General features: G+C 29.9%; 12 protein-coding genes across 12 annotated transcripts; 4 read left to right on the top strand and 8 right to left on the bottom strand.

Annotated features, from left to right (window-relative positions):
• The first annotated feature begins 546 nt into the window (after positions 1-546).
• On the top strand, positions 547-2,441 carry BX663DRAFT_454389 (uncharacterized protein). The gene is made up of 5 exons (XM_051523816.1): positions 547-648; positions 943-1,099; positions 1,176-1,311; positions 1,380-1,598; positions 1,707-2,441. The coding sequence occupies exons 1-5, from the start codon at positions 604-606 to the stop codon at positions 2,350-2,352; spliced, it is 1,203 nt and encodes a 400-aa protein (XP_051383030.1). The 5' UTR covers positions 547-603; the 3' UTR covers positions 2,353-2,441.
• A 37-nt stretch (positions 2,442-2,478) lies between these two features.
• Positions 2,479-3,900, bottom strand: BX663DRAFT_509334 (uncharacterized protein). The gene is made up of 6 exons (XM_051527607.1): positions 3,780-3,900; positions 3,629-3,700; positions 3,379-3,575; positions 3,173-3,293; positions 2,770-3,077; positions 2,479-2,706 (listed from the first exon to the last, which is right to left on the bottom strand). The coding sequence occupies exons 1-6, from the start codon at positions 3,838-3,840 to the stop codon at positions 2,524-2,526; spliced, it is 942 nt and encodes a 313-aa protein (XP_051383029.1). The 5' UTR covers positions 3,841-3,900; the 3' UTR covers positions 2,479-2,523.
• A 153-nt stretch (positions 3,901-4,053) lies between these two features.
• On the bottom strand, positions 4,054-4,530 carry BX663DRAFT_509333 (uncharacterized protein). The gene has a single exon (XM_051527606.1). It carries the CDS (start codon positions 4,460-4,462, stop codon positions 4,211-4,213), a length of 252 nt encoding a protein of 83 aa, XP_051383028.1. The 5' UTR covers positions 4,463-4,530; the 3' UTR covers positions 4,054-4,210.
• A 113-nt stretch (positions 4,531-4,643) lies between these two features.
• Positions 4,644-5,334, bottom strand: BX663DRAFT_509331 (uncharacterized protein). The gene is made up of 3 exons (XM_051527605.1): positions 5,206-5,334; positions 4,865-5,131; positions 4,644-4,790 (listed from the first exon to the last, which is right to left on the bottom strand). Exons 1-3 carry the CDS (start codon positions 5,239-5,241, stop codon positions 4,725-4,727), a joined length of 369 nt encoding a protein of 122 aa, XP_051383027.1. The 5' UTR covers positions 5,242-5,334; the 3' UTR covers positions 4,644-4,724.
• A 1,480-nt stretch (positions 5,335-6,814) lies between these two features.
• BX663DRAFT_509328 (uncharacterized protein) lies at positions 6,815-7,983 on the top strand. The gene has a single exon (XM_051527604.1). It carries the CDS (start codon positions 6,936-6,938, stop codon positions 7,905-7,907), a length of 972 nt encoding a protein of 323 aa, XP_051383026.1. The 5' UTR covers positions 6,815-6,935; the 3' UTR covers positions 7,908-7,983.
• A 184-nt stretch (positions 7,984-8,167) lies between these two features.
• On the bottom strand, positions 8,168-8,967 carry BX663DRAFT_509326 (uncharacterized protein). The gene is made up of 2 exons (XM_051527603.1): positions 8,701-8,967; positions 8,168-8,616 (listed from the first exon to the last, which is right to left on the bottom strand). The coding sequence occupies exons 1-2, from the start codon at positions 8,841-8,843 to the stop codon at positions 8,418-8,420; spliced, it is 342 nt and encodes a 113-aa protein (XP_051383025.1). The 5' UTR covers positions 8,844-8,967; the 3' UTR covers positions 8,168-8,417.
• Positions 8,968-9,006: 39 nt separating this feature from the next.
• BX663DRAFT_509325 (uncharacterized protein) lies at positions 9,007-9,519 on the bottom strand. The gene has a single exon (XM_051527602.1). The coding sequence runs from the start codon at positions 9,473-9,475 to the stop codon at positions 9,041-9,043; it is 435 nt and encodes a 144-aa protein (XP_051383024.1). The 5' UTR covers positions 9,476-9,519; the 3' UTR covers positions 9,007-9,040.
• A 449-nt stretch (positions 9,520-9,968) lies between these two features.
• On the top strand, positions 9,969-10,987 carry BX663DRAFT_509324 (uncharacterized protein). Its single transcript, XM_051527601.1, has one exon. It carries the CDS (start codon positions 10,280-10,282, stop codon positions 10,514-10,516), a length of 237 nt encoding a protein of 78 aa, XP_051383023.1. The 5' UTR covers positions 9,969-10,279; the 3' UTR covers positions 10,517-10,987.
• A 293-nt stretch (positions 10,988-11,280) lies between these two features.
• BX663DRAFT_486302 (uncharacterized protein) lies at positions 11,281-15,051 on the bottom strand (the record flags this gene model as incomplete). The annotated part of the gene is made up of 8 exons (XM_051524668.1): positions 11,281-11,537; positions 11,835-12,251; positions 12,718-13,362; positions 13,398-13,738; positions 13,929-14,105; positions 14,325-14,422; positions 14,531-14,562; positions 15,012-15,051. 8 exons carry the CDS (start codon positions 15,049-15,051, stop codon positions 11,281-11,283), a joined length of 2,007 nt encoding a protein of 668 aa, XP_051383022.1.
• A 933-nt stretch (positions 15,052-15,984) lies between these two features.
• Positions 15,985-17,813, bottom strand: BX663DRAFT_509319 (PSP1 C-terminal conserved region-domain-containing protein). The gene is made up of 4 exons (XM_051527600.1): positions 17,625-17,813; positions 16,977-17,521; positions 16,338-16,904; positions 15,985-16,253 (listed from the first exon to the last, which is right to left on the bottom strand). Exons 1-4 carry the CDS (start codon positions 17,643-17,645, stop codon positions 16,109-16,111), a joined length of 1,278 nt encoding a protein of 425 aa, XP_051383021.1. The 5' UTR covers positions 17,646-17,813; the 3' UTR covers positions 15,985-16,108.
• Positions 17,814-17,948: 135 nt separating this feature from the next.
• On the top strand, positions 17,949-19,023 carry BX663DRAFT_509317 (uncharacterized protein). Its single transcript, XM_051527599.1, has 5 exons — positions 17,949-18,061; positions 18,116-18,239; positions 18,315-18,362; positions 18,433-18,479; positions 18,541-19,023. Exons 1-5 carry the CDS (start codon positions 17,994-17,996, stop codon positions 18,863-18,865), a joined length of 612 nt encoding a protein of 203 aa, XP_051383020.1. The 5' UTR covers positions 17,949-17,993; the 3' UTR covers positions 18,866-19,023.
• Positions 18,952-20,195, bottom strand: BX663DRAFT_486299 (SMAD/FHA domain-containing protein; the record flags this gene model as incomplete). Its single annotated transcript, XM_051524667.1, has 4 exons — positions 18,952-18,981; positions 19,002-19,249; positions 19,317-19,860; positions 19,929-20,195. 4 exons carry the CDS (start codon positions 20,193-20,195, stop codon positions 18,952-18,954), a joined length of 1,089 nt encoding a protein of 362 aa, XP_051383019.1.
• Between the last annotated feature and the right edge of the window lie 866 nt (positions 20,196-21,061).

The raw sequence follows: 21,061 nt of genomic DNA, 5'->3' as shown, positions 1-21,061 counted from the left end.
AAAAAAAAAAAAAAAATGGACTGATTATCAAATTGTACGTGCCATATTTGTAAGGCTATAGATAGACACTTTATGAAAAGTGGTGTATATCTTGAGGATCTGTGGATTTTTCAGGCTTGAATTGGGTAGTTCTCATCAAGTTAATATACTCATAAATGAAATTATTTAATAGGGCCTTCTCTTTTCGTGACTAATCATTATATCTCTATGATTTATGATTTATGGTTTATGGTTTATGGGGGGGTTTTTTTTTTCTCGGATTTGTATCTCCATAGCACCAGAAATGAGCAGACATTATATTTCAATTAGAGCAAAAAAAAAAAAAAAAAAAAAAAAAAAAAAAAAAAAAAATGGAGCCAATCAGACAGTTTATTAAGGCAAAATAATAAATATCCATCCAAGTGCCAGTGTTGAATAAAAGCAAACAGCTTTTTTTAAATTTCAAAGGAAAAATCCTGTAATACAAGCCACTTTTTTTTTATTTTTTTTTTTATCAGAGCTAAAATCCGGTCCCGTTTGTTACAAACTCACAAATTTCTTTTTACTCAACCTTCCCTCTCTACCCTTTTTTTTTTTTAAAAAAAAATAAAATAAAATAAAAACATGACCATGAACAACATCTTTGTACAGGGTGGTATTGAGGAACAAGTAAAGTATCAGCATGTTTATTACAGAGAGTATTTTTTTTTTTAAAAAAAAGAAACGAATGTTCTTTTCTTTTAATGCAATGAATGTACAGTTATTGATGACAATTCAATAATAATGCACTTTTTTACGATCTAAAAATTATTTGACAGTATAAAAGATACACAACATATATTACAGCAAAAAGAAAAGAAAGAAATACAAAAAAAAAGAGGGAACATTCGTCTTTTTTTTTATTATTATTATTCTCTTCATTTCTTTAATTTCAATAATTTTATAACTAATAAATTTTTGTAGATTAACGATTTAGCTCTTTACATTTCCAAATTAAGGGGTGAAGAAGATGAAGCTTACGTTCAACAAATCAAATCACTTTTCAATTCTGATAAAAAAGAAGCTGTTTATGCCGAACTTGTTAAAGATGCTTCCATCTTTTTAACTGAAAATGATAAAGGTAATATTGTTATAAAGATATTGACAGGGTATATAAATACACATGTATATATTCATATGGATAAATAAATAAATAGAGGTCGAAGGTGCTTTCAATTTGCTCGTTGTTCTTGTTTTGGGCTCTCCTGAATCTGTACGTCCTGATGCTGTCAAAGCCTTGATTGATACTTTAACTAAAACCGAAAGTAACAAGACTGGTTTGAAACAAAAAATGTAAAGTTATATTTGTCCTACACGTTTTGTCAAAATGAAAATCTAATCTAATTTTTTCTTGAAAATAGTTTACTCAATTTGTATAATGCCCTTCCTGGTAATTCACCCCTTCGTTATAATGCCTTTATTGGATTAATTGAAGCTACTGTACAAGCAGATGAATTAGAATCACTTTATGGTCAATTAGAATATGTAGATAGTTGGTCAAAGCAATGGGGTATTGATCAACAAACTCAACGCAACTTGTATAATTATTTAAGTCAAGTTTTATCAAAGGCTGGTGAAGAGTAAGTCTCTTTCTCTCTTTTAAAAGGAACAGAAAAAGAAAAAGGGGGTAGGAGGATTATGATGATTGAACTAATATATTTATATATGTTATGTTTAAAAAAAAATAGAAAATTGGCTTTAGAGTTTTCATTAAAGGAATTAACAACATATGATGAAACAGAAGGTAGTCAGGTTGCAAAAGAAATTATTCTTCGTGCAATTGCAATGGAAAATTATTTTGCTTTTGAAGATCTTCTTCAATATAAAGCCATTCAAAACTTGAAGGGAACTGAAGAATATCAACTTCTTGATGTCTTTTTAAATGGCAACTTGGCTACATATCAATCCTTTGCACAAACACATGCTTCACTTATTAAGGATGCTGATAGAAACCTTTATAAAATGCGTTTGTTATCTTTAGCTTCTCTTGGTTCTGAAAATCTTTCAAGAGAATTAAGTTATGCTGATATTGCTAGTAACTTACAAATTGAAGAAGATGAAATTGAAATGTGGGTTATTGATGTTATTCGTGCTGGACTTGTAGAAGCTAAATTGGATCAACTTAATAAGACTGTTATTGTTCATCGTAGTATTTATCGTGTCTTTGGTCCAGAGCAATGGAAGAAATTGAGTACAACATTGAATGCTTGGAAAGAGAATTTGAATGACATTTTAGCTGTTGTTGGAAATGCTAAATTGACTGCTGGTGGTGCATTGCAACAAGCTGGTGGTGCTCCAACTGCAGTCATGGTTGAAAATGAAGCTACTAAATAAATAAAATAAAAATAAAAATAAAAGCGTGTTTTATATAATAATAATAATAATAATACAATTATATATATACAAAAAAGAAACAAATGAACATGATTATTTATATATTATTTACAATAATTTATACAATTTTTTTTTTTTTTTTTTTTTGAAAGAAAGAAAGAAAGAAAGAAATCAAGCAGAAGATTCCTTTCTACGCTTCATTTTCTTTGTATTTAATAAAGGATGATGATTATTATTTGAAGTTTTACGTTTATGATTACGTAATTCAGCTGAACAATGTTCACAGAACCAAGCACCTTTTGGTGGTTCTTCTACTCCAACACATTCCATATGAAACCATTCATAAGGGCAATGCTATGTAGAATATTTAGTCATCATTTCATAAATACATGTATGTATGTATGCATGTAGAATTACCTCCCCATCACACGCAACCATTTCACCATAAGACACCTGTTGACAATAACAATATAAAGGTTCTTCTTTATCTGTCGCTTCTCTTGCCTCCTTTTTCTTTTTCTTTTGATGTCTATTAGCTAACATGGTTTCATAATAATCAGGATCAAACACTAATAAATTATCTTCTTCTTCTTCTTTTAACTTTTTTATGTGATATGTTTGTGATTTATCTCGGTTTTTATCTAGTCCTGATTTGACTGAAGACTCATCATCTAGTTCTTCTTCTTCTTCTTCCTCATCTTCTTCATCTAAATCTAGATCAAATTCTATTAAAAAAAAAGAAAGAAAATGTAAACCCTTATTTTGCGTAGTTCCAAAAAAAAAAAAAAAAAAAATAACTATCCATCATTTGTTTATTTACGTCTTCTTCCATGTGCTATTGTATAACTACGCGTCGGTAAAGTATTTACAGGTGCAAGTTCAGGATGTTCACGATCATGTTTATCAAGATCTTGTTGAAGTCGAATTAAATGACGATCTACCTAATATTATTATTATTATTTTGTAAGAGGAAATAGATGAGTTGACTGAAATTAACTAATTGTCATTAATATTTTTTTTTTTTACTAATTTAAGAGCTTCTTCTGCTAAAGATACTCTTTCGTTGGCAAGATCTTCTAGTTTATTATAATCGTTCTTTATTCGTTGTATTAAAATAGGTTGAGATTTTAATAATTTTTCTCGTTTATCTATTTCTTGTGTAAACCATTGTTTATGAATCTTGGCGAGATCATGTTGACCACTTCTAATACGTCTTTCAGGTGCTAAATAGAAAGATAAATAACGATTTACTATAGTGTCTATATGTACAAAATACCTTTTGCTTGATCATATCTATTTCTTATCTCAGCCCAATGATATTGTATTTCACTAGGAAGATTTTCTAAACCTATTTTATATTATTAAAGCCTATAAATATACATATACACTAATACTACTACTACTATTATTATTATTATAAAATTTACTTTGAATATATTCTTGTAAATAACGGCCCGAATCCTCATGTATATCTATTGTATTATCCATAGTCTTTTCTTTTTCTTTTTTTTTTTAAGAAAGAAGAGAAAGAAAACAATAGGAAAAAAAAAAAAAAGTAAAGAGGATTATTATTAGTTATAATAAGCTACTGCTGCTATTATTTGGTCAAGTATCAGAAAACAAATTTAATCTCCACAATTAAACCTGCTGCTGAAAGAAGAATTAACAGTCTATTAAATTATGCAGATAATTACTGCTGTTCGCTTATATATTAAGTTTTTTATTTTATTAAAGTATAAATTCTCCCTTAAAAAAATAAAAATAAGAGGCTCTCAAAGAGAATGATCGTTTAAAATAAAATAAAATATATTAAAGTAAAGAAAGGAAAGGGGTATTTTTAGAGTTAATTAGAAAGATATTATTCATATGCACGTTGTTTAAGATAGGTATACATTTTATATTGAAGAGCAAGCAGTGGAGAATCCTTAGGTGCCTCTGTAAGATACGATTGTACGTCAAGAATAAGTTGAAATAGATTTGGATCCATTACATAATCTTCTTCTTCTTCTTCTTGTTTACAATAAGTGTCAAATACTTGATTATCGTATTCTTGAAAATAGTCTTTTTCTTCTTCTTCTTCTTGTCGTTGTTGCTGATTAGTAAAGGTCATTATTATAGATAGAACGAGTGATAAATAGAACGAATGGATTTATTTATTTATATAAAAAAGAAAAAGAAATAAAATGAAGAAAAGATAAAAGAAAACAATCATCTATAAACACACATAAACACACACACACACACACACACACACACACACACACACATCCACGCTGATTCATTAATAATAACGGAGTTTAACTTTAACGATTTTTTATTATTTACAAGTAAACAAATTTGAATAAAAATAAATATGCATAGTACATGATTATTTATGAAGAAAGAAACTTCCTTCTTAACTTTTTTGCAAATCTAAAAATAAGAAAACCAAAGTAAATCTGAAAAAAATAATAATAATATTTAATAATTGTAATCTTCTTATAATAATGATGTACTGTAGTGTTCTTCTTACTTGAATAAAGTTAATCATGAATAAACTAATACCGCTTATCAATAAGAACTGCTTTATCGCTTGAATACAGTAGGAGTTTTCTTCTTCTACTTCTACTTTAATCACGTTTATTGTTGGTGATGTTCCCATTATTATCTTTCTGCATCCTTCTACAATCGAATCTTGTTTTACTAACGTGATAATACACAAGTGAATCGATAAAAATAAAATTAAAGTCGTTATGAACCCATAATGGATTCCGAATATATAAACCATTCTCTTATTTTGCTATTGTTATTATTATCGTAGCCGTTGTTATGACAATTAGCATTTATAGACAATTGTAAATAAAAACTTATTACTCTTAGTCCACCAATCACACCGAGTAATGAACTCATTATACAAGCTCCGATAGCTATGACCGAGGTCCAAAATAATCCTAAAATAAGATAGCTTGATGAACCCTCTTGCTGTTGTTGTTGTTGTTGTTGCTTTAAAAACTGATTATCGTATATCGCTATTATTATAAAATATTGCTGTAGTCAAGTCTTTATATGTGTGTGGAAATATGTTACCAGTATTAGTATTATATTCTTTTAATATCCAAATAAAAAGACTTGTATAAAATAACTTGTTGAACAAAATAATAAGTTATTTCAGAAAATATATTTGAATATAATAGTTTCATAAAAAAAAAAGAGAGAGAGAATAACTTACAAATAAACAAGCAGCAATAACTATGACACTCGTTCTTATAGTCATAAGTACGATTGATAAAAGGAATATATAGCTTTATATCTTTATTTTGATTTACCTTAAAGGAATACAAAAACAACGATTATTGGCAGAACTGTTGCCTTTTTGATTCATATATACAAAAGAGAAAGAAAACAAAAAAATAAAAATAAATGAAAGAGTCAAACTATATGAATATATCCTTCACTCTATTAAGGGCACTTTTTTTTATTTTATTTTTTTTTTTTACAAAGGGTTGTAACACTTTATTACGTAATTGTTTTCGTTGCTTAGTTTCAAAAAGAAAAAAATCTCTTCTTTTAGACAACGTCGTGATGATGAATATATTTATAGAATTTTGTTTCTTATTATTCCTCTTTACCCCATAATTATTATTAGTATTCATTCTTTGATTTATTCATCATGTTATACCATACTCTACTGTAACTATATTTAAAAGAAAAAATAAGAGTTATTTAACTTTTTTTTTTGTTTATATTATATAATTAAGATTTAAAGAAACGTGTGGATGATAACATTGGTGACACTTTATTTAACGATAATAGTAATAGTAGTGGTAATAATATAGAATTGAATCACAAGTTATTATATGTTGATCATAATAAGAATACAAGTAGTAATAATGATAAAGATCAATGTTATATACAGTAAACGCGTAGTATATTTATATAGGTATATGATAAGACATGTGGATTTCTTTCTTTTTTTTTTGAAATCCAGTTTCCCTCCCTCCCCCCTTTTTTTTTTTTTTGAACAATGCAAATTTATTTTTGAAACATGAGTCTCTTTTAAACAGTTATTTTAACTTGAATGTTTACTAATTTTAAATATTTTTTATATTACTAGATGATGATAACATGAATGATAATATTATTAGTAACAAAATTACAATACTATCATTTATGTAAGCAATATTTATTTTTGCTTCTACCCTTTTTTTTTTTCCTTTTTTCTTTCTCTTGTAATTTATTAGGTACAAGTTACACAGTTTAATGCTGATACAAGTTATATAATTATAATGTCAGATACAACAATTGCTATTACTGAAAATGGTATACCAATATCTGTTTTTCTTTTTTTGTTTGTTTGTTTGTTTGTTCGGAGGAAATACACACATGTACATATTCTAATCGTTTTTAAATACTTTTTTTTTTCAGCTATCACTACAACAGCAACACCAGTTGTATATTCTTCTACAGCAGCAGATACGATTGATGATACTCCTACACTTACTCTTAATACTATAACTACAACTAATGATGACTATTCTATTACTACTATTACTACTACTACTACTATTACTACTACTGATGATGATAATACTTTAACTACTGCTATGGCAACTGAGGCTATGGCAACGACCAAAGCTGTTTCTACAACTGAAGTTACTACTACAACAACTGAAACTATGACTACGGCTGAACCCACTAATATTATGACAGAAATTACCACTACAACCGATTTTATTATTACGACTGAAGTTCCTACCACAACTGAAGCTCTTACTACCACAACTGAAGCTCTTACTACCACAACTGAAGTCCTTACTACCACAACTGAAGTCCTTACTACCACAACTGAAGCCCTTACTACTACAACTGAAGCCCTTACTACCATAACTGAAGCCCTTACTACTACAACTGAACCTACTACAACCGAAGTTACTGCAACTACTACTGAAGCTCCTACTACTACGGCTGAGCCTACAACAACAATAGATACTATTATTGCAACTGAAACTCCTACTGTTATTATTACCACAACTGAAGATATGACTACTTATTTACCTACAGACACTACTATGACTACTACTACTACTACTCTATTTATTGATGCAACTACTACATCCTCTTTCATAGATATTAGGACTACTCCTATTCTAGAAACTACATTGACATCTTTAGAAAGCAATACAGCAACACATACACCCATAGAATCATTATCTACAAGTATGACACTTGCCTCATCATCTAGTCCAATCTCTACCTATCCAAACACAGACCAAGGTCAAAAACAATTCATTTCTAATCATCATACTGGTCTAAGTCAGAAAAATAAAGACATTATTGGAGGTGTGGTAGGCGGTATTGGAGGTGCGATTTTAATTTGTATCATAGCATTTGTTGCCATAAGACGTTCTAAAAGACGACAACACGAGTCTGAAAGGGAAAGTTATCATCCAGAGGGTTCAATAAATAGTTTTAGTGATTTCACATCCCCCATGTCAGAAGGCTATTATCAAGAATATAGTAGTAGTGGCGATCGTATGAATCAATACTATACTTCAAGAAGGTTTTTACAACAATAAAAAAAAAAAAAAATGAATCATCCTCATGCTTTTGATATCGGGATTTTAATAGTTCTTTTGTCATTGTTTTAATTTTATATGTCATATTTACCCCCTCCCCCTAATTTTTTTTTTTTTTTTGTTCCTTTTTCCAATAAATGAACTTATGCCTGGACTAATAAAAAGATCAGGGTTACAGAACGAAGTTATTAATTTTTATAGACAATGTTTTAGAGCAGCAAGAGAAAAACCACTAGTAAAATTTTGTTGTTTAAGGGGAAAAAAAAAAAAAAAAAAAAAAAGACTTTAACGTTTATTCATTTAGGAATCAAGACCTCGATTTTATGCCTTCATACGTAAAGAGTTTAGAGAACATGATATTAGGAAATCAGATTTTGCAACTATCGAGTATATGCTTCGAAAGGGTAGAAAACAATTTGAAACTTATTCCCAAAAAGGTGTAAAAGATATCCATGTATAATAATAAACTGATTATGTAATACGCAATTCCTCCACCCATTAACATTTTTATTATTCTTGTTGTGTCGAATTTTTTAATTTTTCTTTTTGTTGATCGCGATAGACAATGGACGTTGCTTCAGTACAAAGATATAAATCCTTCAAGGCTTGTATACATTCATCGGGTTTGTCAGCATTAACAGCAAGACATTGGTCATAAGCCTTAATTTGAGCCGTACAATGTTCTTTAACGTATTTTAAGATGCCAACACTAGAAGAAGCAAAAAAAAAGGGGGGAGGACATACATACAATCAGTATAGATAGAAAACCTAACACAATCTATTTGTAATTTACTTTTCTTCTGAACATTTCGTTAAAGCTTTCTTTTGTTGAATACAACTTTTATCCCAACTTTGTGGATAATTTTCTACACATTTTTGATACATGTCAAGTTGAAGTGCACATTTTTCACGTACTTGATCCAATGTATCATCCATTATTATTCTTTTTTTTTTATCTTGAAAAAAATATATTACTTTAATGAAGAGAAGGGGATGGATCCTCTCTCCTCCTCCTCCTCCCCCCCCTCTCCTTTCTCTACCAATAATACTTATAAATCGGAAAACAGTCACAATACAAAAATAAAAAAGAAAAGAAAAGGTAGCAGTGGTCGATTATTATTATTATGCATTTATTAATTTCCAATATTATTATTATTAGCAAATACAAAATTTCCCGTATTAGGATTATAAGTCTCCTCTTTCAACTCTAATTGTATAAAATGATGTTCCTCATTTCTTTGTATTAAACAACATCCACGTCTCTGTTCGATATCTACCAAGGTATCACCAGGTAATTTTTTCTCTCGAGCCACCAACATGATTTGAGTTTTCGATTTTGCCAACTTTCGTTTGATTTGTTTTTGATTCGGTATACTAAAGGATTCAAATGGCTGATCACTCTCGATTTGTCGCCAACACCAAAAGGTACCAAGTTTCATATATTCTGCTGCTAATTTAGCTTCTCGTTTTTTAACTCCTTGAACGGGTTGAGTTGCAGCATCAGTACCGAATAAGCCTCCCAACATGGATAAACCTCTTCGTAACATGGGTGCTGACTGTTGCGGCATAATAATTTCTTGTTGCTGTTGTTGTTGTTGTTGTTGTTGTTGTTCATTAGGATTATTATTCTCTTCATCATTTGTTTGTTGAATTTGAATAGCAGCTTGTCGTGCCATAAGTTGATTTGGCTCATTCATATATTGTAAATAATCGGCTGCTGCTGCTGCTGCTGCTGCTGCTGCCGCCGCTGCTGCTGCCTCATTTGTATTATTCCAATTTGGTAAGATAGGTGCCGGCATCATAGGTGGAGGCGGTAAACCCATCATGGGATGCATCATCATATTAGGATGAGGAAATAAATCATTTGGATTGAACCAAGGATGAGGAGGCAATAAAGGTGGTGGTTGAGGTGGAGATAGTCTATTATTTGTCATCGTAGGTGTCACAGGCGCACTTTGTAATAAAGGATCGTTTGTGCCTGGATGAACAAGTATTGGTCTTGGTGGTGGTACAATGCCGCTACTATTAACGGACAAACTACGTCTTAAATGGAATGGTTGTTGTTGTTGTTGATGATGATGATGATATTGTTCTTGTTGCTTTGGATAAAAATGATCATCTGGTGGTGACATAGTTAAGAATTCATTATGATCTTCTTCATTGTCTGACATGGTTTGTGGTGATGTAGGTACACTATGAACTTTACGATATCGAGCATGTGGTGGTGGTGCTGGTGGTAAAGGTGGATGCATGGCAGTAGTAGTAGTGGGTGGTATATCATAATAAGAAAATGAATTGGCTCGTTGTCTATTAGTCAACGATTGTCTTCTTCTTCTTTCTCTTCCTCTTCCTCTCATTGGAGGTTGAAAGTAATGATGATAATTTCCTTCCTCCTCCTCCTCTTCTTCTTCTTCTTCTTTCTCTTCTTCACTGACGTCATGATAAAAAGAACCTTCAGTTCTATTAGGATCGTCATACAATTCTTCTGTTGGCATTCTTCTTCCTCTTCCTCTTCTTGTCATGATGGGGTGTGGAGGTATAAAAGATGGAGAAGGTCTATAAAGAGGAGTTGTGGGCATATCATCGATGATTGGATAATTAGAATGTAACCATGGAGGAGGTCTTGCTTGCATAAAATAAGGTGATGGATGTAAATCTTGTTCTTCATAAGGATGATGATAATAATATTCAAAACTTGAATTACGAGACATTCTCGGTCTAGGAGGAGGAGGAGGAGGAGGAGGAGGATGATGAGGAAAACGGTTACTAGGACGACGATTTAGGTAACGGGGTGGATTTGAACCTAAATTCATTTCACGTAAAGATCTTTCAAGTTCTTCTTCATGATCATTTCTTTGTTGTCTTCGATTAGTTGGAATTGAAAATGAAGATATGGGAGTAGTATAATAAGAATGAATAGGTTGATTTTCTTCATCTTCTGAAGAATAATATTCTTCTATTCTAGTTGATCTATCATTACTTGGTTGTGAAGACATAATAAATTATAAAAATTGAAACCAAAAAAAAAAAGGGGGGGAGAGAGGAGGAAGGGGAAGAAAGAAACAGAATGAAAAAAAAAAAAAGAATGTCTCATTTTTTATTTCTATTTTTTATTTTATTTTATTTTTATTTTTTTTTTCTAGTTGTATGACAATGACCTGATTTGGTGGAATCCTTTAAACAATAACAAATATCTATAAACGCCTGAATATATATGCATATGTATATATTACATAATATATTAATAATAAACAGAAAAAAAAGGGAAGGGTGGGAGATGGGAGTAGAGGGAAAGGGAAAGGGAAGAAAGGTGGACACAAAAGGATGAGAAGGGCAAAGACAAGGAAGAGTAAAATATGAAATTAAAAATTGATTATGATGAAGGTAGATAACTATGTTGCTGTGAATTACTACTGTTGCTTCCTAATGAACCTATCCTAAATACACTTTGCTGTGATTGTTGTATTGGTGGATGTTGTTGTTGCTGTTGTTTATGATCGTCAATAGAATGTCTCCTTTGTCTCTTTATCATATTTTGATGTGTTCCCCATCTTGTTGTAAATGTAATAGGTCTGCCTCCAGAACCACCCCCGCTCTGTTGTTGTAAAGGTGCAATCTGTACCATATTTCCTAATGATGTAGGTGATGGCTTCATGTTTGTATTAGTAAATGTCATAATAGGACTTTGTTGTTGAATAAATGTATTGTTCATTTTCTTTCCATTATTAATATTTATGGCACTACTATTATTATAATTACTACTACTACTAATACTATTACTACTATTATTACTATTATTCATATCCTTTTGAGTTAGTAACATTGCTGTCACTGTGCTATTGCTATTATTAGTGTTACTGTTGTTGTTATTGATATTATTGTTACTGATATTATTATTGTTATTATTATTATTATTATTGCTGTTACTGTTATTTCCACTACGATTTCTTTTCTTGATGACATCAGTTTTTAAACTCAAGGGACGAACAACACCGTGAAGTTTTAAAAAGAGACCACAAGCATTACATAAAGGTTGACCTTCTGGATTACGACGCCAGAGAGGAGTAGTGGTTGTACCACAATTGGTACATTTTGTTGTAGAATTACTATCCTTTTTATTATGATCACTTGATGATTTCTTTTGTAGGCTTTTTTTATCTTGGTTAATGACAATTTTAGAAGTAGTAGTGTTATCAGTAGATGGAGATGGTAGCGGAGGAATTGGCGGTGCTTGTTGGTTTGGAGATCCGATTAAAGTGTGTTGATGCGAAGTTGTAAATCCATTTATTGTCATGGTATTTAAATCTGCTTGTTGTGGTTGTCCATTAGATATTAATAATCCATCTAAATATCATATAAATACATACAAATATATATATATACATACATATAATATAATATATTTATTCATATTTTATTATTATTACTGTACCTTGGGACTGGGGTAAAGATGAGAAACCAGTTGACAAATGAGATAAAGACGGAGCTTCATTAGGATGATGATGATGATGATGATGATTGATAAACATATTGGATGGTGACGAAGGAGAAGCTGCCATTGCCACTGCTGTTGCTGTTGTTGTTGCTATTGTTGGCGTTGTTGCTGTTGCTATTGCCGGCGTTGTTGCTGTTGCTGTTGTTGTTGCCACGACTGTATCAGTAGCAACCGTAGCAGTATTATTATTGGTTGCTGTTGTTGCTGTTGCTGCTGCTGTTGTTGCTGTTGTTGTTCCTGGTGCTGATGTATTTCCATTTACGTAATACATAGCTAATAAATCCTCAAAACTCATGGCACCTGCATTTATATCACCTATTATTGCGGGAGAGTAAGCAACGGGTGAAGGTGTATTTTCAGTTGGTGTGGAAGCAAAAAATGCAATATCTTGTTGATGCTGTTGTTGTTGTTGTTGGGAGAATAATAAGCCAGTATTATTATTGGTTATAATTGGACTACTATTAAATAAAGTATTGTTATTATTAGGTACTGATTGACTGAAATAATTATATTGAAGTGAAGAAGATGCTGTTGAAAGAGGGGATATAGTTGGATCTTCTGAAATATCCATATCAACAGGAATTGTAATACTATTCGTATTATAAATTCCAGAGTATATATCATTATTATATAAATGAGCTGGAATAGTAGCTCTAGTTGAACCATGAACCATGACATTTTTTTGTTGGTGTAATTGTTGTTGTTGCTGCTGTTGTTGCTGCAGCTGCTGACTATTTCCCATAAAATCCATCATGTAAGGGGGAGCAGAAGAAGAGAGAAAGGTAATTGTATCATCTGGTGGAGGAGGCGATGTTACTGAACTTGAATTATCTTCTTCCATTTTATCATCATCCTCTTTTGCTGCCTCCTTTTCTGCCTTTTTCTTTTTATTTAATGTCATAGCCATCATTCTCCAAGTTAAGTTTTCCATACGAGAACCATTTGGTAATGTATCCTTTGCTTTCGTATAAAGTCTCCATACTTGAGTAGCTAACGGGTCTTCTTTTTTATTTTTTGTTCGTCATCATCATCGTCTTCGTTATTCTCATCATCATTAGTTGTCTTTAAAGACTTTTTAGGTTTTCGAGGTGGGAAAAGAGAATCAGCCAAGAGAGCAGCTGTAACTGCAGGTGGTGTCTTGGGTGATAAAACTACTACTGTTTTATCAAGTCCAGCTGTTTTCTTTTTAATTTCATTTTTTAATGAATGATTGTCTATAATTTGTTTATTTGTAGAGTCAAATGTCGAAGTTTCCATGACTCGCTCAATGTTTGATACTGCTACTGCTACTGCTACTGCTACTGCTACTGCTACTGCTGCTGCTGTTGCTGTTACTCTTTATTAAAATGATGATAAACTATTTAATCGATTTTATGTATATATATATATATATATATGTGCGTATATATATATATTTATACGTTTGTGTATATGTGTATAATAAATGTATTTTTTAAAATAAGAAAAATCAAACTATAATTAAAGTGAATAAAAAAAAAAGATTTTTTTTTTACAAGAAACATTACTCGATACCAATCAATTTTGATCGGAGATTAAATGTATGATTAAGAACGAATATTGCCAACAGAAATTGTCGCTTTTTAAAAATTCCACTTCTCTCATCTTGAAATTTTGTCACATTTTTTTTTTTACGCTTGTCGCTTTTGTAAGAACCAAAGATACAAAACTTCAATAGTTTTTCACTATTCAATCAGTGATGCAAAATATGTGATAAAACCATTAAAAAATATGTTTGTGGTGTGATCTAGTCGCATGCTTTGGTAATACATACTTTGTAACATTTCTTCTTCAACGTTTTTTTTTTTTAGTTAGCATTTAGCAATGGATCAAAATAAGATCCGATTTAATTTGATAAGAAAACAAATAGATCTTTTTTTTTTTTTCAATAAGTAATTTGATACTTGACGCATTTACGAATGAGAACATTATCCATAATCAAATATGAGTTGTGTATAATATACCCAAAATTACTTCCACTCCTGTAGTTTCTTCCATGGAACTAAAATAATAATAGTAATGGTCAGCTGTGGTTCCTTTTTTGATTTGATCTATTCGATTTTCCATTTTCAATTTTTTTTTTTTTTTTTTTTTTTTTTTTTTTTTTTACTATGGCTACAGAGACAATCTGAATATCAAAAACTATTTTAAAAAATAGAACTAAGATTACTAACAAATGGTTTGAATTTTTAAAAAGAAAAAAAAAAGCATATATTTATAGACATAAACCTACTCAATGAGTTTGCTATAATTCATGATGTTAAGATAAAGAAGCCGAATTAATGTCTATAGTACAATATATACACAACTATTACTGTAGATATTAAATAACCAATTTTGTTTAGTAAAATAAATATAATCTAATTCAATAGAATGCAAAAGTGAAGGCTAAATACGATACAATAGACTATATCATGACCTATCCGGGGAAGTGCATATGTATTTGGACAATTGAAGTATAATATGGAAACATGTTATAGAAGACAAAAAAAAAGTTTACTGCAGGTTCTCGATTAGCTTGTCGAATTACAGTAATTCGCAAAAGTATGGCAATACCTTATGTTTTTTCTTTTCTTTTTTTTTTTTTATACGATGAGTGGTAGGAACTTGACAATAAACAAAGACTGGCATAATAAAGAATTTCATAAAATTGTGTATTTATAAATGCGTAATTAAATATAACTAGTCATATTCTTATATCGAAAAATAATAATCATTATTATATGATCGAGAATTCTAACAATGACGACTAAGTAATCAAGTGAATATTATGCTCTGAAATACAATGATATACTAATTACATTTAAATAATATCTTTATTACGTAATAAACAATGATTTGCTTTTATTATAAAGATGATCAACAGGTATTAGAAGTAATAGCGCGTCTAACTTTGTGAACAACAAAGTCAAAGCTTCAGATCATCGTCTACTAATTTTAAGACTAAACTAGTTTAACTATCCCGTCTTGTAAAAGTCATTTTAAACAATTAAAAGATTTCAGACACCACAATATAAATAACTATTCTCAAACTCTGTTATGATTGTCAAGACAATGATCAGCTTATGTGAGAAAGCAATGAATCACCCAATAGAAAACGGCCTTCTAAAGGAAATACCGAATTATTTGATCTTAATGTAACCGTCGTTTGACAAGAATGACTATCTCTTGAACCATGTCTTTGACACAATAGACACCTTCTATAAACTACTACCATCATTACAAACACAAGAAATAAAAAAACTCTCTCTTAAAGACCACATTCGCTATGATTTAGTTTGCACCTTTGTATTTTTTTTTTTCACAAAAGTTATTATTTATTTCAAGGTATTTATCACATTCATCATTTAGCATTATTTATCAGACTTGCATAAACATTCAACTCATTGATATTTGATGAGTCCTTAATGAGAGTTCGCTTTCATTTTATCTGTTACTTTAAAAAAAAAAAAAAAAAAAAAAAAAAAAAAAAAAAAAAAACTCTTACACAAATTAAGAATATAATTCCATATAGCCATGCTAATTTTTAAGCATCTATTGAAATCAACTGCACATTAAATAATGCTTTATTTTAATTGAATGATTATAAACACTCTTGTAATATAAATATATATGTATATAATATGTTATATACACATATTTATATATATTATTCATAATATGGCATATAACTAAGTATCGGTCTACATTAAGAAGTAAAATGACTTGATTTTAAAAAAGTTGCACTATACATCCAAATACGTGTTTTATATAACTTGAATAATTCACGTACTAATTCACGAAAATCAACTCTCTTTTCTGCTATAAAATAAAAAGTAAGCTTGCGTCGATCCCTAAAAAAAAAAGAGAAAGTGAGTGAGTGAGTGAGTGAGTGAGTGAGTGGTAGGATATGATATTGAAGCCTCTCTATAGATTACCATTGATATTCTGCATCAACTACTTGCATATTTAACCTTTTTTGTTTGATTTTAGTTTGACAAATGATTAAGGCTTTTTGCTCATCTTGACCTTTAGTGATCAATAAAGATATTTCATCCGATCTTGCAAGTCTAAAGATGAATTTGATATAAATCTCGTTGGCTGTAAACCATTTCTTTTCTTCAGTTGATATATTTTTTAATTTGGAATAAAACTCTTCAAGTTGTTGTCTAGTAATATCTTCCATTGTTACTTTACCAAGGTCATGTCCTCTATCTGCTTCTACTATGACTAAATCGTTGACATGTATATTTAAATTCTTTTGGCAGTAAAATAAATCAGATCTTCCTCCTTTAAATTCAACGACGTAAAATAAGGTTGTCTTTTGATTAAATATATCAGAGTCTAATCTCGTCCCTTTACCCAAATTATCTGTTATAGGTGGTTCAGATAATCTTTCTTTAACTGCTAATTCGGATACTGTATCATTATAGAATATAGTAGGTCCTGTAAAGGAATGACGTCTTTGATTATGAATATTAAAAAGTGAAGAAGGATCATCATTACTGCTATAAAATAAATTTTATATTATTATTTTCCTCGATATATATATAAATGTGTAGAATAGAATAGAATACCTTGTGCTCGTTAAAGGAGGTGCAAGTGAAAATCGACGCATTCTTTCTTTGATATCATTTATTTCATCATCTACAGTACTAAGCATAGAAGTACGTCTACTATTATTATTATATTCATGATATCTTTGAAATGACCAATCATTGTCTTCTTTTACAGTAGGATTCCAAATAGAAGAAGAAGGCTTTGTTGATCTTGATAATAATCCAAGTGAACTTGATATTTCATCACTATCTTCTTCTTCTTGCATGATTGTATGCAACAAATAATTGTCTTCCTTACTACTATTATTATAACCTAATGACTGCTCACGATAAAAGGGCATAGAAGAAGGTAATAGAGTCGTTGCTGAGTTTCTTCTTCTCTGTTGAAAAGTAGTAAACGGGAATATATAATCTGAAAAAGAAAACATATCTTTTTGATCTATTATTGCTCGTTGTTGACCCAAGTTACCAAGTGGGTCTAGTTGATGTTGTTGACTAAATGAGATGTCATTTCTTTTTTGATCTTCATTACTACAACTATTATTATTGTTAACTAAAAAATGCTGTAATGAAAGTAAAGCAAAGCAAAGAAAAAAAAACAAAAAAAAAACAAAGAAAAAGTTAATATTCTTTGTTTTCCTCTCCCTTTTTATGTATTCTATTTACACTTGGTATAGACTGAGACATTTAAGTTAATAATAATAAAATTGTAACTAGTATATTAATAATAAGGAACTTTTGGTATATATTTTATTAGTGTAATAGAAGAAGAACAAGTTGTATACGTGAATGAGAAAAGAAACAATAATAATAATAGAAAGAGAAAAAAGAAAAGAAACAGGAATTTAAAAAAAATAAGAAAAAAATAGTCTCTCATTATTATACTTTATTATTTACTCTCATTATTTTAATGCACTTTAAAATTTAAACTTGCCCTTTTTTTTTTTTTTTTTTTTTCTCCTTTTTTAAATTCATATACTCAGATCTTTTTTTTTTTTTTTTTTTCCAGTTATACAGTTTTTTTTATATATTAAAATGTCACTTTCTATTAATACAAAAGGTACAGCAGCCAAAATTGTTTCTGAGAAAGTATTACATAAAAGGTACCCCGAAGGAAATAAAGTATACAGAATAGTTATTTATTTATTTATCTTAAGGTACATTACAGTATGGAATCGAACAACAGAATTTAATGATGGACGTGTCATCGATTGGGATGTTGTTGGTCATGATACCTCTTATCCTACTTTTATTGTCGTTTTTACTTTTAATACAAAGACTGTAGGTCATAATAAGTCTATACAAAAAGAAAAGAAAAGAAAATGCGGTTATATTTATATATTCTTTGTTTTGTAGAAAACTACAACTCTATTGAAGGAATACGCTCAAGGAACGAATGAAATTGTATGTAATCATAATATGTATGTATAGGGCAATATAATAAACTTTTATGTACAACGTGTTTTTTTTTTAGAAATATACTTGTGTAGCTGGCTCATATGATAGAAGAAAACACACAAGGTAATAATAATAATAATCTAACAATATGTGATACATTGAATATGCTTACATAACATACAAGTGTCTTAGAAGCTGCTCAACATGAATTATCAGAAGAATCTTATTTAAAGGGAGGAGAATGGATTAATTTACTACCGAAAGATTATACAGATGACGGTATTAGTGAACTCAAGTGGGGTAAAAATCGCTTTATTCCTTTTCTTTGTTTAGATCCTATTCAAGATGATTCACCAAGAGAAAGAGATCCAGAAGAATGCATTGAAGTTATTCATCATGTATCTATTCAAGACTTGAAACGTTTTATTACAAGAGCAGAAATGATGTTACCTTCTGTTCAAACAGCTTGGATGGCACTTGAATATTTAAAGGAACATGGATTTTATTAACTTGTCTTTTTTATAAAAGTGAATATTTCATTTGGCTTGGTTAATTTTACAAGCTTAACTAATCGTTCATGATCCTAAAATAATAATCATAGTAATTCAATAAAACTAGAACTAGACTCACATTCATAATACATACCTTCTTTAAATTATTTAATTCCTTTTGAAGTGCAAATACTGATTTTTCATTTTGTGTAGATTTCTTAGTTAAATTCTCCATGTAAGCATCCAAGTCTTCTTCTACTTCTTTATCTTTCTTTTCTTGTTTCTTTTTCTCTTCAATTTCTTTTTCAAGCTCTTTGATCTTTTCTTTTGTTTGTCTTTCCTTGATTACCAATTCTTCATGTGTTTCTGCCTTTTGTTCTTTCTTTTTATTCTTTTTTCTCGCTATTTTTTGATTTTAATAATGCGTACAAATATAAATATATTTCATATATATACATTCTATTTTTACTTTTATCATATAATTCTTCATCACTATCCTCTCCATACATAATATCTAAATCTTCTCGACGTCTTTTAGCATCCTCAACTGACATTTTGGCTGCTTCTATATCTAATAATTTGGCATCTCCTGATTTATCCAAATTATTCATAATATCCTGCATGCCCATATATCCCTCTTCTTGATTATTAACATCATCATCATCATCATCATCCTCTTCAACTGCATCTTCAGCAAAGCCCCATGTAATCCCTTCATCTTCACCCTCTTCTTGAGGTACTATCTCTCCTCTGGCTTTAGCAAGTCGTTGTCTAAACGCTTTCTCCTTTTGCGCCTCTGCTTCTGCTTCTGGATCATAGGGTTTCTCTGAATCAAAAATGCATATTCGTGTACTTTCTCCAAAGCGAATCTGATCGCCAGGTTTTAAAAGAACATAATCGCGTGCTGAAATTACTTTTTTATTTACTTTTGTACCATGAGCACTATCCAAGTCATAAATGTATGCTTCACCATCGTGATCAAACTGAATGACAGCATGATAACGTGAAATGGACTAAATAAAATAAAGGCATTAATATATATATATATGCCATTCATAAAGAATGGGTATGATTACTTTACTGGATGTTCCATGAGAATATCACATAATGGTAATCGACCGATTGTAATAAATTCTTTTTTGGGCCCTTCTATCGTCTCTATGCTTTGACCATTTTTTAAAACTTCAATCCGATAGTTGAAACTAGCTTCTGCACTCCATGAAGGTTTTTCATATTTGAGTGGTGGTGGAATTGGTAACGACTTTTGTTGCTGTTGTTGCTCATTCGCTTCCTCTTGTTGCTTTCTCTTGGATGGTAAAGCAGGTACAGCAAAAGTTTGATCGCTCATTATTTTTTTTTTATGTAGATTTAAAAAAAAAAAAAAAAAAAAAAAAAAAAAAAAATGTAAATGACGGATTTTGATTTTTTTTTTTTAGGAAATACAGTGTATATTTTAAATCACTATTTATATTAAAGTATGATGTAGTATTATGATGAAATTACTAAGAAAGATAAAGTGGATAGATTTTACTATTATAGTCTATCTTATAATGTACATCTTATAAAATCGTCATATATTTATATGCATGTATGTCTATGTATTGTATGATAAATTTCTTTATACTCTATGTTTTTTGTATTATAAAAAAAAAAAAGTAGTAGTAATTATACTGTTTACTTTGACAATATATATTCGTTATTACATACTATGTAATCTTCTTCTTTTTTTTTTTTTTTTAAGCTGTAAAGTAAAATAGATACACGTATAAATTGAATAATACATTATAGTAGTTTAAAACTATTATCATACTCTGTTCAAAAGATAAGGTGAATTGGTGTTGGACCATAAATAAATAAAAAGACCTTATATGTATTAATGTCTTGTATAAAGTAGATTACTGTTACTTTCAAATTTGTCACAGTCAAGCACTGTACTATGATGTATTTTGATATTTGAAATAATGTTTTTTTTTTAGGTCAAAGTATTTCCCAAGATATGAAAACAGAAACAAACAATTCATATGCCGAATGAAGAGTATAGATCACAAAACTTATAAGATGGACTGGTGTACTAGCTACGAATCATTATATTATGGGCTCACCACAATAGGATATAAACAGTAGCATTCTCGAATCAGCTATTAAGCTCCAATTAGAGTTGCAAATAAAGAAGAAGAGTAAACAAGTAGAGACAGCATAGGGTAATACAAGTAT

This window comes from Cokeromyces recurvatus (genome assembly GCF_025118155.1).
Source record: "Cokeromyces recurvatus strain NRRL 2243 chromosome Unknown BX663scaffold_12, whole genome shotgun sequence".
In the NCBI taxonomy this organism is placed as follows: domain Eukaryota; kingdom Fungi; phylum Mucoromycota; class Mucoromycetes; order Mucorales; family Mucoraceae; genus Cokeromyces; species Cokeromyces recurvatus.
Note: the sequence above shows the minus strand (reverse complement) of the source record. Positions and strands in the feature narration are given on the sequence as shown.